This window comes from Fusarium keratoplasticum, chromosome 9, assembly GCF_025433545.1.
Source record: "Fusarium keratoplasticum isolate Fu6.1 chromosome 9, whole genome shotgun sequence".
NCBI classification, from domain to species: domain Eukaryota; kingdom Fungi; phylum Ascomycota; class Sordariomycetes; order Hypocreales; family Nectriaceae; genus Fusarium; species Fusarium keratoplasticum.
This window is the reverse complement of record NC_070537.1, coordinates 151,605-166,944: the sequence shown is the minus strand read 5'-3', so window position 1 is coordinate 166,944 and position 15,340 is coordinate 151,605. Positions and strand designations below refer to the sequence as shown.

Sequence of the window (15,340 nt, the reverse complement as noted above, 5' to 3'; positions counted from 1 at the left end):
AAGTCCATTACACCTAACTTCTAAGCAAGGTCGAGGTGAGTGGGCGCCTTTCTTTATGCACATTTATTATGCACGGAGTATTATTGTGATGTTGAGCTTGCTAGCGAGTACTTACCAAAAAGAGCATATGTCGCTTCTTGCCAAGTATTTCTTATCAGCACACCCACGCTTCTAATTCGCTATCAGTTTTGACCATCCCTACAGCCCCATCGCCTTGAGACGCGGCAAAGCTCTGATGACTTGCTGCTCGGTATGATCAAAACACTCACATGTTGACGCGTGATTGACTTCATGATTCTCTAATAATTTTCTACTCGGCTGAAGCTTCTTCTCATGTTGTTTTTCTTGAAGGCTTCCTTTTGAGAGATGTCCGTGCTGACTCATCGCGCAACATATCACATTCTCAATGTCAACCTTATAACCCAAAACACACTTTTCTTTCATGAAGATTCTCGCTTAGCACGATTCACATAGAAAGTCTTGCCTGCATGCTTTATATTAGTAGAAAAGGACGCCACTAGTAGTGACGAGGGAGTTATATATAGATTGATCACTGAAAATGGTGCTAATTTCTCAGTGAGTCGAGAGGGTCTAGGGTAGCAGCATTACCCTCGGCTGTGAGCGGATAAGAGAACACGTGAGATCGCCGTCATTTATCCGCCTCCCCTCATGTCAACGCGTAGCTTTTCCGTCACCTTTTCCGCCTCTCCATCAATCCTCCACCATCGTCGCTTCCAATGGAGGAAACACCTCATATGATGCTATCTCCCTCTAGCGAGGCCAGGGGAGGTGTTGAAACAGATGCTGAGACGCCCTCTATTCTTGTCGCAACCCCATCCGAGCTCACCTCAAGCAGATCCAAACGGAACAAGTCAACGGACGGAGTCGAGCCTGGGCCTCGCAAGGTCCGCAAAGTGAGCCGAGCATGTGACTTTTGCAAGTCGAGAAAGGCCAGGTGCACAGGTGATCTACCTTGCGCAAAGTGCGTGGCCAAAGGAAGAGAATGCTCCTACGATGCAAAGTACACCCGCGGCCGACCGCCAACACCACCTCCAGCAGAGACTCACCCCAAGAGCTCGTCTACAAGTGCTTTTCCATCTGTCCAAGATATATCCAGGCACCACGCACTGTCAACCGACCGTGGACCCACCACTGCTGTTGGTGATGACCTTGGTCTCTTGCGTCGACCGAACGAGAGCACTGCGGCATCCAGATCATCGCCAGAGTTGTCCATAGCGGAGATTCAGGGACAAGTGTTTGACTCGAAATCAGGCCTCACATTTATCCAACGAGCTCTGAAGCGCCTTTCGGCTCAGAATAAGAATGGTACATCGGGAAAAGCCCAACCCTTGTCCGACAACCAATCGTTGATGACGGCAGGTGACAAGCCGTTGCCCGAGTTCCCCGGTAATGGCCTATCCACCCTTCCAGATCTTGCCGAGTGCAACAAACTGCTTGCACTATACTTTGAAGTATGTATTGCAACTTACCGCATGCTGCATCGGCCAACAGGCGAGAGATGGCTGGCGATCTTGAAGAGGAATCACGACGAGGGCCGCGCCTTGTGGAGCGACATTGGCCGAGCAGAGGCGGCCATTGTTCTGGCTGCACTGGCTATTGCTAGGCTCCATCAAGAGAAGTCCAGGGGTTTTTTATCGGAGGAAGATGAGAGCCAGGCACTCAGAGCCAGCGATGAGCTTTACGTCTTGTCAACTCGTTTCGCAGACGACGAAGCAGGGTTTCCGAGACTCGAGTCAGCGCAGGCCAAGGTCATCCACGTTCTCTACCTACTCACGACGTCACGATTCAACCGGGGCTGGTATGTCTTTGGCAATGCACTCCACCTCGTCACCGCCCTTGGTCTTTATCGTCGTGGCAACTGGAAGAGAGGAATGAGCTCACGGAACGACTACATCCACACGCAATGTGGCATTCGCACTTTCTGGACCGCGTACATCGTTGACAACTACCTTGCCGTAATATTCGGACGGCCACGGCATTTCCACGATGAGGACATCAATCAGGATCTTCCAGAGTCAGTTGACGATGAGGCAATGACAGTAGATGGTCCCATCAATGCGGCCGATACCCCCAAAGATTGCCACATTGATGCCCTGATATTTCACGCAAGGTTAGTCTCCTAGATAGCGCGTTCTTGTACAAGACTAGGCTCTCTAACTGTCAAATACAACTAGAATCGCCAAGCTCGTTGGGTCAGTCTCTCGAGAGGTGTATACTTTCCGTGCCATCTCGGAAGCCGAGCGAGTTTCGGCTGCCAACCGGCTCATTCAACGTGTTCGTGAATGGCATGCGAGTCTTCCGATACATCTTGGGTCTATACCCCCGTCTATGCTCATTCCTAGCTACCGCCGCCAAGCGACAGTGTTGAGGTTGGCACACTTGCACGCCATCTTACACGCCAACCGACTGTTCCTTCTCGGCAGCTCGTCCAACACGCACGAGAGCCAAGTCACAGAGTGCATCAAGGCTGCAAAGGCGGTGCTGGAAACGGTCGATGAACTGGCTCAAGAAGGTCCAATATTCCATGCATTCTGGTGGACACACTACGTAACCTTTTGCGCTCTAGTGGTCACATATGTGTGGGAGATTCGGCAACGCCGGATCAAGCATTCGAATTCCAGACATGATCGGTCCATGTTACTTGAGTTGGCTGAAAGATGCCATACCCATCTGGCTAAAGCCACTGCCTCCAACTCACCAAGCCGAAGATACGCTGTCATACTCGAGGAGTTTCGAACCGTAATAGCCGAATCCAACACTCGAACAACGACATATCCTCAAGAACAGATGCCAGAATTGTCAGATGTGGGCCAATGTGACCTACCAGAACATGCACTAGCGGTGGGTGCAATGCCAGGGAGCGCTGGACAACAAGTCGATATTGGGAACGCCTCTATATTGAACGATGCCCATTTATTCAGTCAGTGGAATACCACAGACTGGCTGGATATTGATTCTTCGGTAAGTCAACGGAACCATATGTTGGTATACAAGATGCCCTTGCTGACAGTTTCGCCAGGCTTTTTGGATGCAAATGGACACAGATGAGAGTATCCTTTGGCCGGATATGGGCTAGATATCTTACAATGAAATATACCTTCCCTCACGATGGACAGATCAAGTTAAAGAATAGCGGTGTGCAATGAATCGGTAACCCGTGAGTGTGGCAGCTGGTGAGGAGAAAACTGAAGTCCATTTCCTGGAGGGCCGAGGAAACCAAGCAATCACCCGTGGATAGCGGAGGGAGAGGGACAACGATGGGCCTCGTCCTGAGTTTGACAGATAGTAATGCCAGAGCAGTTTCATTTGACGTCTTCTTCGGCAAAGAGACGCACCGACCGGAACTTGCCGAGTTGGCCAGTACATAAATGATGTAGAGCCCCAGCGATGTCGGCCTAGGATGGGCGTCACCACCTCTGTCAGGCCCCGCCACATGTCAAAATCACGCCTTTCGTCTCCGACGCCTCTCAAACCATGTCGATAGAGATAACTGTCTTATCTCGTCACGCCATCTATTGTTCTTTCTGGTAGTCTAAGTTGGTCAAACTATTGCTAGGGTGACCTAGTCCGGCTCGTGGCTCTCGAGTATAAGAACACACTCCTGGACTTTCGACTTCCACAAGCTGCACCAAACCAACCTTTATCAAGCTTTATCCACGACGACTCGAAATGCATGAGCCAAGGAAAATTCGCTGGGGAATCCTCGCAACCGGAGGCATCGCCAAAGCCTTGTAAGTCCAACCACAATCCCTGACGCCTGGCTATGTCCCTAACATGACATAGCGGCCGAGATCTCTCAGTCGACCCCAATACGCGGTCAGTTTCTGACATCTGTCACGAACTTGTCGCGGCCGCATCTTCAACCTCAAAGTCTAGAGCGGAAGAGTTCCTGCGGCACTGCGATGCTCCATCTCACGCCAAGGCCTACGGCTCCTACGCCGAGCTCGTTCAGGACCCTCATGTTGAAATCATCTATATTGCCACACCTCACTCTCACCACTATCAGAACGCCATGCTTTGTCTTGAAGCAGGCAAGAACGTGCTCTGCGAGAAGGCATTTACCGTGAATGCCAAGCAAGCCAGGAAGCTCGCTGAGAAGGCCCGAGAGAAGAACTTGCTCCTGATGGAAGGGCTCTGGACTCGATACTTTCCCCTCTCCCTCTACATCCGCGAGGTCATCGAGTCTGGCGAAATTGGTCCTGTTGAAAGGGTTTTGGCCGAACACAGTCTGCCGTACGCAGGTGGTTTCGAGGACGATTCCCACATCATGGTCAATCCTGATCTTGCTGGAGGGATTCTGCTCGATGGAGGCATCTACAGCCTGACTTGGGTATTCCAGTGTCTGTACAGCCTTCAGCCAGCATCTTCTAGAAGTCTCCCAACTGTCAAAAGTGCTGTTGCCAAGTACAGCCGGACCGGTGTTGACGCAATGACTACAATCCTTCTCGAGTTCCCTCGGTCTGAGGATCAGGGTGGGATCGCACACGCGGTCGCCTCAACCTCTTTGGGTTTGTCCAATGATGCCATCGCCCAGAGGCAAGGCGCAGTTGTGCCCAATATCCGCATTCAGGGACAGTACGGCGAAGTTCAGGTGTTTCCTCCAGCTTATCGACCGACCCGAACCAGACTTGTTCTGAAGGATGGAACGATTGATGATAAGCAATGGCCGCAGCCAGGCCCAGGCGAGGGAAGTGGATGGTACAACGGGTATGGATCCAGCCCTAATCCTGAAGGTCAAGGACATGGATTGTTCTGGGAGGCCGATGATGCTGGCCGGGCTTTGGTGGAAGGCCGCAAGGAGGGTACACAGCTCGGGTTGGATGAGAGTATCCTAATTATGGAAATTATGGACCAGGTGAGAGCTGAGGCAGGGATTAAATACCCCGATGAGGTCGAAACCGTAGAATTTCCTCTATAGGGGTAGAGCAAGCCTAAGATCACCGATATCCTTTGGCTTTCTCATGGAGCATACATACAGCTGTCTTACAAATCTTGTTGCTGTTCACGATGATGACACTTGTGTTTTCTCTAGAAGGAAAACATAAGATATAGTGGCAATTAAAAAGCCATCAACACATGGAATCTGATATTATGACGGCGCAATCTGTTCAAATGTTATTGTGACATCTGAGCTGGATGTTTTTGAGTGCGCACTGCACTGCACTGCAGGGCGATCCAGACCCATCCCCTGTTCTGGCGATGAGCACATTCATATCTCTAAGCCTGGATATTCTGTCAAATCGTTTTTTGTGGGCTTAGTTTTGGCTTATTTCCCGATCAACCAGGCGAAGGGTTTTAAGCAGCTCCTCTCTCGACGAGATCGGACCTCTCCCGCCCTACGCCCTGCGCCCTACGCCCTACGCCTTGCCGTAGGTCCTGAACGCTTAACGCCTTTGTGTTGATGGCTTGACGTTTTGGAAGGGCGAACTTGGTATCACGAACAAAATATGCAACGGCCATTTTACTAACCCCTATGCGTGTAACTACCCCCTAGTCCTTTTGTCTTATACTTCGGAATACCCTGGCAGAACCTCAGTGACGCATGGCCGCTCCCCCGACTCACGCCCGGCATATAGCGTAGAAGCGTCAGAAGGGCGTTGGGGGCTCTCATGAAGCCCCGTATGGTACACGTTGACCTCGGAAGGCTCCAAGATGATCTGAATTGGTGTAGAGAGTCTCAATCGGGTCCCCGAGATGTTGAGGACTAGATGGATTGTATAGGCGCGGGAGATGAGGCAGCTGTAAAAGGTCGGGAGAAACATTTTGGTGTGCATGGGCAATTGAAGTGGGATCTCGATGGCTGCGGTGTGGAATATAGGTGGCAGACAACGCCCATGTCGTATAATCTCAGACACGACATCTGGGCTTGGATGTTGAGACCATTGAACCTGGATGGTTGAAGGGTCCAGAGAGACTGTTTTCCTCCGGTATGGATAACAATTGATCTCCATCTCTTTCATGCCTGGTAGATGTCTCATCGGCTCATAGCTGTACAACGTCTGTGCCTCAAGCTTTGCAGAGATGGAGCAGTGCTGAGGTGGAATGGTATTCACGAAGGAGGGCTCAAATGTCAAACCAACGGGAACTGTAAAGCGGCCTGCCCTGTATCCATCATTTGTAAGCCGGATGGCCCCGGGTTGCGCGGCAGTTGCTTTTATTTTGCCATCAGATGGGGAGAGAAGGCGTGTGCCAACATTGCATGAGTGTTGGAGAGTGTATGCTCTGTTCTGATAATCGAGGCTCAACGGCGGATCCTCAAAGGTTGCACCGATAACATTCACGGCCTGATAGGCATCTAGCCTTAGGGTGGTCGAATCTGTCAATGATTTCCCCGACATCCAGGCCTCGATGGAGTATGTGATGGTGGCTAGCTCCGGACCCATGTCATCCCTCTCCCAGCTGCCCAACGTTGGTGGTAACCGTAAATGGTAGTCTCGCGTATTCAATGTTTCGACACGATGGGAGCAGGCTCCTATCGCAAGTTGCGTAGGAACGGTGAAGCAGAAGGGGAAGTTGTACGTCGTGGATGGTTGAATGACGCGATCGGCAGGGTATGCAGATGCTGAGATAGGCATTTGTAACCTCAAAAATCGGTGAGATGCTATATTGGTAATATCCGGACAATGTCTTCGGGTCTCTGCTCTGCCCACTAGTAGGATCGCCAGACCCTCAAGCTTCACGGCCTTGTCTGTATTGAGGACCACCTCCCCTGCGAGCCTAGATCCAGACGTATAGATCTTGGAATTGAAGTGATGGTCGAGAATGATGGCCAGTCGCTTATTTTTCGCTCTGAGAAAACGGAGAGCTGTACTTAATGCGCCGATCCCCCATAGCGAACTTTCCCAACTGCGCTTAATTCCTAGTTGATGTTGGTCGGGAGGCATCAATACGACGCAGCTTTGCTCGGCGCTGGTGAAATATTGTCTGGTCAAGTAATAACGAGGAGTATAAGACTGGTGATATATATCCAAGTCGACATGGAGAATCCGGTTTATCTATCAGCGCATTCGAGAGGAAGCCCTACTGCCGCATTTTCCAATGGCATCACCAGCAGCCACCTGCGTACGGAGCTCCATACGCCCTTTGATGGTCTCACACACGTCTTCACTTTCACCCCGAATTTTCGTCCCCACTTGATGTCTCCGACACCCTCTAGCCAAGGTGTGTTGGGCTTGGCCAATCTTTCTTCCTTTCATGCAAGGGTGCAACGATACGAGTGGTGAAGAGGAGACGGTTGAGTTGAGAAAGTCAAGAAACAACAAAAGAAGTTCAGCAGCGGAGATAGCACGTGCATGCTATGTCTATCCGATTGGCAGACTGGTTGGGATGCCCCTCTCATCTCAAGCAATATTCATGATCTGATAGCGATGGCGCAAACCATACCGCAGCCACGCCATAACCTTGACGTATGGACACCACATGCCAAAAAGCCACGGTGGAATGCGCACGGCCGAGCCAACCGTGGATTGCGAGCTTGGGTCTTTGTAGCAGTGCGGCAAGTTCCAGTTGGGTGATGTGGTGATGCTCGCATCAACGGGACTGGAGGAGATGGATGATCAGGGGTCGAATTCCTGAATCCCAGCTTCAAGCCATCAGACCACCTTCTATTGATAGGTCAGCCATTATTTTAGACCCGAGCGTTTAAATGCCCGATGCTTTTCTTGGCCAAGGAGGGCCCACGGCACGTTTACGACCACCCACACAGAGTCGAGGTCACGACACCCCTTTTGCTGTCAAGCTGTCTCCAACCACCCATTCAGTTCTCCCTTGACAATTCTGACGCGATAGACAGGGTCCATCTGTCATGTTCCTGAGCATTGCGACCCCGGATATTTCATTATGTGTGAGCTCTTAACCCCTCGCAAGACATCCACAAAGCTTACTCTTAGGAACCGAATGAAAAGTCAGTACGCAAGCACGGTATGGTCTCATCCCGATACGAAACTCTACAGTAATCCAAAGCATCGGATCGGATGTGGACGACTTGGCATCACCATGCCCGTTCAGCCAGCAATTGTGGTGTGATGGAGTGAAAACCTCGACCTATGGAGACCAGCTGGAGGCCATCCATAACCGGCATCTGCTTAACCTTTTTCATGAGACTCCGCCCAAACGTCGCTTATTGTTGGTTGTTCGTTCTTGATGGTTGCATACCAGCCTTTCAGCTCTGCACTGGGCTTGAAGTTTAAGGCTACGAGCCGGTTACCAAGTTCAGACCCATGGGGAGATTGAACGTGCAGTCCACCCACCTGCAAGACATATAAACTCCCGGGCGTTCCTGGGCAGGACAGGGGAATCCCGGCATCCTCTTCCAGACAATTGGTTTCTAGACAAAACACCATCTTGACCTCATCTTTCTTCGCGCCCAACGTGACCCGCCTCCAAAATGTCATATGAAAAATCCGGATCAGCCCACAAAGTCTGTTCGATTATTCTACGACTGGGGCAAATTTCCTGCGCTGCCATTGTCCTCGGCATCCTTGCGCGATTCAGCAATATTCTCACTATCCAGCAGGTGCATGAGGATGGCCGCCTCGTCTACGCAATGGTGGTTGCTGGCATCTCCATCATCTATTCATTTCTCCTATGCCCACCTTTCAGAAACTTGTTTATGAGCTTCCCATGTGACTTTGTGCTGTTCGTTATGTGGCTCGTGGCGTATTGCCTGCTTCAGACCGTATGGCCCCTTTCCTGTACTGATCGGCTTACTCTACCCAGAGGACAGGGCTTACTGACTGGGTGTGCTACGAATAGAAATCGACCACTCACTCATGCTCCTCTACGTGGTATCGTACCTACTGGGGCTACTACTGGGGCGGTTACTGGCGTGTTGGCCGTCCTGGAGCCGTCAACGTCGGCAGAGCGGGATGTTCACACTGGAGGACAGTCTTGGCATTCTCTTTCATTGCTTGGTTTGCCTACCTGCTCAGTGGGATTTTGGTAAGTCTTTTTTTACAAATCAATTTGTTCTCTCTGGAAGGAGACATCATCACCCTCCACGACACCCTTGGCCCCTCACACTCGCCGTTTCTAGTGTTTAGTTGTCACCTTCAACATCGGATGGCTGCTGACGCAATTACCATTAGGGAATCTACGTCTTCCACAAGTACATCCATGTCAAAGAGACAGCCACCGAGTTCAAACACCAGGCCAAGAAACATTTGGGGTAAGTTGGAGATGTACTTGGTGATTTGTCTTTGGGAGCTTGAACTAACTCGCCTTGCACTCAAGCCGCGATTCCCAGGAAAACGACTATGGAAGACCGGTCAACGAGCCGAATGTGGCTGCAGTCCCACCGCCTGTCACGCAGGTGTCTCAGGTCTAGCAGAGAGAAGATCCGATGGAAACTTCCTTGGGCACACATGCCATAATTGGAATTTGCTGAAGGGTGGGTTAGTCCGTAGGGCCTGTTTTGTGTGACAGAAGTTGGGAAGAACTGGCTATGATCACCAGGGTACCAGATTGGACTGACTGTAACGGATCAAGAATATTGATTAAGAAACTTGGTGGCTATTTGCTTCCTTTGGTAATTTGGATGCTTGACCTAGTATCAAGGGTTATCTGTGACTTATAGCCCCTGGTGAATTGGCCCCGAAGGAACTAGTTCTCTCTACACATCCTAGGATGAAAACTCTTGTGAATATCTAGTTACACTTTGCCAAGTCTATAGAACCATCGCTGCCGTCTATTGCCATATTGGTATACTCCGCCCCCCTCATCTGACCAAACATGGCAAGCGTTGCCCAAAAGACGATGCATTAATTGGGTTGATTCGGTGTTTTCTTTGTCTGGTCGTCAAAGCGTCACCTCAATACTATGATGTGCATTTTGGTTTAGCATCTCTCTTACTATTCATCTGCAACCCGTGTAGTGGAGGTGGCCTCATCTCTTTAGCCTCCCTACCTAGCTAGATAGGTAGTAGTTGATACAGTCCGCTTAGCCTCTAGATTTTGGTTAGCAACCCCTCACCGAATTCATGGGCGTGTCAGCTGCACTGCCGTGAAGTGACTTATAATTGTAATGTCTAGAAATGTGCAGAGGGTGGCGTTTCTGTTTTGCTTCTATTTGAGGAAGTTCTGCAGCAGTGGCTGCGAAGGGGAATTTGAGCCGAGCATGCGAACGTTGTTCTGCATGCAGGAAATTATGGAAACGAGCGATGATTGACAACACTGAGAATCAGGCTGTCACAATGATAGAATGACCAACCTTCTCACATTCAAAGCCTGCCTCAGGATTGGTGTTGTGCACCATAAAGGAGAACTAGCTAATGCGCCATCACTTGCTGACCCCCTTGTTGCGCCCATTCATTATGATTGACAAACCTTTCGTGGTTGCACACAGTCGCAAATTGCGTGATGTTGGTCGTGAGTACCGCCTAGAGGGAGCTGTGAGAACCTCTAGCAAGTATCTTGAGCTTATGCAGCCGGGCGAAACGATCTTCAAGGCCGGGCGAGCCTGTTCGTGATAGGTGATTTGGAGCAAGCACTGTACCCTCTTAGGTCTCACTTGCAGCTGAGCCGGCCGCCCACCCCTTCTCGCCTGGGGAGTTGTAAGTGATGTTACTGTACGTAGCTCTGGGGCTATGCTCTAACCAGTAAGATAATAAGCCCCACAACAGGGAGAGGTGTCAAGCATCAGTCACCTCACGACCCAGCATCCATGTTATTTCTTCTTACCTGCCTCATGCTCCGTGATGTCTTCAGCCAAAATTCAGAGGGTTTTTGCTGCTTCGTCTGTTCTTACAGCGTTTGCGAGATCGCCTGTTTAATCTGTCCATACTTCCCATCTTCCTTCGCCTGTGCCTGGTCGCGTTCTGGGATCTGTATCAAGTGAGCCTTATTAACCCCCCTTATTCTAGGTAGCCTTCCCGTTCTTTTGTGGGCTGCTACCGATCTCGTCCCCGTCCGACTCGGGATGAGTTTCCCTGCTCAAATCAATATATTAACGCCGCATCGGCACAGGCTAATCTGCGTGGTTCTTGTTGTTATTAGAACACTTTTATTACTCTCAAGAAGATAAAATCAACAACATGGACCACCATCGACTAGCCGAAAAGCGACCTCTGGATCTCTGCGAAACCTGCGCATCTGCTTTTCGCAACACTGTCATAGATCTATCGGAGCGATATAGCGCTCTGTACCACCTTCATACCACTATTGACGGATTCATAAATGCAGCGGACCAAGGATGCTTTATATGCTATAACGTGCTCAGAACGGTAGGCATACCGGAGCAAGAAATCGTGCGAAGTATTCAAGATTCAATCCATCATATCAAGGCTGTCCCTCGGGAAGATTCTTCGAATTGGTTTTCAAGCATCACTTGCTTCTTCGTCTCTTGTGAAAGACAGACGAAAGAAATTTCCCGGCTTTGGATAACTGCGCGTATGTTGAGCTCATTCTTCATCAACAGGAGATGGGACTACGATCCCAGCGTCGTACCAGAACTTCAGACCCAGCTTTATCACATGAAGAGCTACTTGCCAACCTTTGCATGGAGTGAAGGATTCACCTTTGAGGTCACGATGGCTCAAGATCTAAATTCGAAAAGTATGAAAACGATAGCACGGATTCTAAGTGCTGCTGCTACCTCTACATTCTGGAATTAATAGCTGATTTGTGGTTTAGATCTTCATCAATCTCACGTCACTTCCACCTCGACAGCATCAGACGAAACATTCTCTAAAGTTCACAACTGGATTCGCGTCTGTGAATCTAATCATGCACTCTGTGCCAACCGTGGCGATACTGGATCGTGGTACCCCACTAGGTTGGTGGACCTCCTGACGAGCTCTCCGAAGTCGCTGCAACATTGCAAGCCAAGCTCGTCCGAGGGGATGATGTTCCTCCCGGAACTCGATATATCACGCTCAGCCATCGCTGGAATGATGCAAACCAACTGAAGCTCAGCAAGGAGTTACTGGATCGCTGGTTGCAAGCACTCCCCACTAATAAGCTATCTCCAATCTTCTAGGACTTTGTTATCGTTGCTCGCCATTTTGGTGTTCGCCATGTCTGGATTGATTCCATCTGTATTATCCAAGACGGAGACGCCGGCGCTGACTGGTCTCACCAAGCCGGTATCATGGACCAAGTCTGACATGCAGACATGGGACAGAGGAGTAGCTAACGCGCCTCTTAGTTCAAGAGGATGGATTATACAAGAGTGGATCTTGCCAGCGCGTACCCCACATTTCTGCCGCAGGGGGGTTTTCTTTGAGTGTTGCGAAGGGGCAGCCTGCGAGCACTATTTTCGGGGGATGCCAATTTTCGGTCGCGTCAAGTCACCTATCCATTTCAAGGACTTACGGCTCGAAGGAAGAGGCAAGCTAAAAAGCCGGAGTATTGAGCACTGGGAAGCCGCTCTTGGACAGAAGGTCTATTACTACAACGCCTGGACTCGGATCAGGGACCCCTACTCCTCCTGCAGCCTGACATTCGCAACGGACAAGCTTGTGGCTATTTCTGGAATATGTCGCTATCTGAAATCACATCTTTTAGATAACACCTACGTGGCAGGAGTATGGCTTTTCAACCTTGCCAGTCGAATGACCTGGTACTGGGACTCCGAGGAGTTATGCCTACGCCGGGCCGAGGACCGGGATGTTTCGAAGGGCCGCATCGCCTGGGATATATTCGGCCCAGTGTCTGCTAACCTTGTTGAAGTCAAAGTTGATGGAGAGCTAAAGAGTGCTAAGCTTGTTGACATTGGCACGAAAACCCTAGTCGTATGGCCGTTAGTGGTCGGGTACAGCCGCAAATATATGGATCTCTCCGATGGGTGGGACTCATACAACCCGGGTTTTGCATCAGCTCGGCTCGATTTCGCCGTCAGTATATCTGATGTATCAACCTTCCACGAACGAGTCTTTTACTACATGCCTTAGCGAAGGTATCAGACCAATTTCGGAAATGTTATTCCAACTCCACGTCGAGAGTCGCGCTCAAGTCTTCCGCAGTTTTTACTCTTCGAGCTTGTTGATATTGACATGGGCCGCTTTCGTCGTATTGGGATGTTTCACACGAGCTCAGACGACGCGCTTGAATACGGGCAGTTTTAGCCCAATGAGGCAGAGCTCCCTCGTTGGGGTTATAACAAGGAGGCGGGTAAACATACCATGTATGTTATTTAATACAGGCAAATTTTCCAGGGGCTAGTCAAAGCATGGAAGATATCGTATAGAAAGCTGGCAATCCCTGTGGAGCCAGGTGCTTGTCTGGCGCCGGAGTACACAAAGACCTTACTTTTCTGCGAGTATATTAAATTCCCGGTGGCCATGGGACATGGTCGGCATTTATGTAAAAAGATAAGTAGGGCATTATCGAACTTGATAGTAAGGGGCCGGCCTGCAAGATCGACACCTTTTTCTCCTAGAGATAGCCAAGGACAATGCAGGTCTCTTACCCTACTCTTCGACGAGACGACGATCCAGGGCTCTTCTCCAAGCCCTTAGCGCAAAAGAGTGGTCGGTTGGGGAAACGCCCACCAGTGCGCCGGGGAACAAATCTGTATCATGCGGGTTCGGCATAGAGTCGAGGGTATGGTCTTGGTGATGACCTCGGTGAGGACGAGCGTAATGAGGTGCGGCGATTGGAGCTGGAATTAGAACTAGCGAGATTGAAGAGTCAGAAGGCCCTTAAAGCTGAACCAGCTAGAAGCTCGGCAGGGGATGACGATGATGAGATATGATAGATATGGTAATTAGGTTTTTTCTTGTTTTCTTTAGTTAAGAATCAGATTGCTGGATAAATGGTTGAGGTGCATACAGAAGCGTTCCACATCCGGGCGTTATGCTATCCGCCATCGACCCCCTTAAACTAGTTATCTCGACCTATTCTGGGTATGAATGAAAGAAAACTCTTTCTGCAAGTTATTCTGTTGACCTGCCTCTAATTATGTTTTCAATCATGGGGTAAGAAGTGCCCAAATCTGGGGTTTTCACACCACCACTGAGCGGCGTCATTGGCCACTCGTTCGTCCAGTACGGCACTCTTATCTTGCCAACTACGTAGCGCACGCAGCACGGTACTGCCAAAGTATTGTATTAGAGCACTACCAGTGGCCTGAAACGGATGGTCACATTCTGATTTGAATCAACCAGGCGTGATGTGTCTAGGTAAGGTCGAACTACGATTAGCTGCCTCGTTCGTAGCAGCAGTGTTCGTGTGCAGTACTGTACCCGAATAAGAGATGGATACCTTTGTCGGCCGAAACTCGGTCATGAACCACGTGTCCCTAGATCGTTGTGGCGTGAAATGTCTTGGTGGGCCCTAACGATGAGCTCTCACGGTGTTGTCTGCTGGATAGAGTTCATATGACGTCGCCCAAATCCGGGGAAGTCCAACGCTCCGTCGAGTGGGATCGGTAGACTAAAAACCGGAAATCCGGGTCACCTCGCTGCTGGGTACTCGTCAGCTGGTACCGTATTTGACATAAAGGGCCGATGAAAAGGTCCCGAGGAACCCGTTCAATGAAGAAGATCCAGTTTCATTACTACTAAGCAAAGACCTGGCTCTTTCATTTGTATTTGGCCCGGCATATTGTGTTCTGATCCCTATTTGACTGCTTTGTTTGCATGTCAAGCGGGCCAATACCAGCCAGGTGGTACAGTACTTTACGGGCTCTAGCTTTCTCCTAACGCCGGCGTCATACATTTGCAGCACCGGCGTCATGACAAAGAAACGTTTTCGCCGTTGCCCTTGTCGCGGGGATCGGCGATGGGGCCAAACGCTGAGGCAAGCCGGTCCACGATACATAGAATTGTCGTTGCATGGTGTAGCAAGACACATGCACTGACAACGTGTGCGGACTCTCTCAACGGCATTGCACCATTCTTGAGCTCAATTGACCCTCTTGATCTGGAAGAAAAGGTCTAATTGATTACGGCATCATTCTCTTCAAATTACAATGCCGGGTTTAATGGCCGTCTGGGTTATTCTGTCAACCGATGGCCCCGTTTGAACCGGATCTCTCGGAACTTCCACCAAAACTCCTCGTGAGTATCAGCGACTCCGAATGGTCCGGTCACTCGTAGCTGGGGTGCGCCCCAAACGTCATCTGCCCCAAAACTGGCCGATTTCTTCACTCAAAGGCTGGAGTATCAACCCCAAGTGAGGCTAACTCTGTCGGTGGATGATGACACAACTCCACGCATGGCCACCTGACTCTAAGGACGGACCGATTCCCAAGTCTGGAGCCAAATGCTCGAATACTACGCTACGAAACCGTCAACAGCATGCAGTGATTGGATAGAAGTTCAAGCCTGACATCATGGGTGGTTTAAGTGAACAGTGGTACGGAGCGGCTGAAAGAGATACTT

The 15,340-nt window shown here is 50.2% G+C and overlaps 3 protein-coding genes across 3 annotated transcripts; all 3 read left to right on the top strand.

The window, feature by feature from the left end:
- Positions 1 to 728: 728 nt before the first annotated feature.
- NCS57_01093000 (Zn(2)-C6 fungal-type domain-containing protein) lies at positions 729 to 3,097 on the top strand (the record flags this gene model as incomplete). Its single annotated transcript, XM_053060656.1, has 3 exons — positions 729 to 2,131; positions 2,196 to 2,982; positions 3,041 to 3,097. Exons 1-3 carry the CDS (start codon positions 738 to 740, stop codon positions 3,095 to 3,097), a joined length of 2,238 nt encoding a protein of 745 aa, XP_052909042.1. The 5' UTR covers positions 729 to 737.
- A 593-nt stretch (positions 3,098 to 3,690) lies between these two features.
- Positions 3,691 to 4,939, top strand: NCS57_01092900 (GFO-IDH-MocA domain-containing protein; the record flags this gene model as incomplete). Its single annotated transcript, XM_053060655.1, has 2 exons — positions 3,691 to 3,752; positions 3,805 to 4,939. The coding sequence occupies 2 exons, from the start codon at positions 3,691 to 3,693 to the stop codon at positions 4,937 to 4,939; spliced, it is 1,197 nt and encodes a 398-aa protein (XP_052909041.1).
- Positions 4,940 to 8,407: 3,468 nt separating this feature from the next.
- Positions 8,408 to 9,346, top strand: NCS57_01092800 (MARVEL domain-containing protein; the record flags this gene model as incomplete). The annotated part of the gene is made up of 4 exons (XM_053060654.1): positions 8,408 to 8,698; positions 8,776 to 8,961; positions 9,108 to 9,187; positions 9,253 to 9,346. 4 exons carry the CDS (start codon positions 8,408 to 8,410, stop codon positions 9,344 to 9,346), a joined length of 651 nt encoding a protein of 216 aa, XP_052909040.1.
- Between the last annotated feature and the right edge of the window lie 5,994 nt (positions 9,347 to 15,340).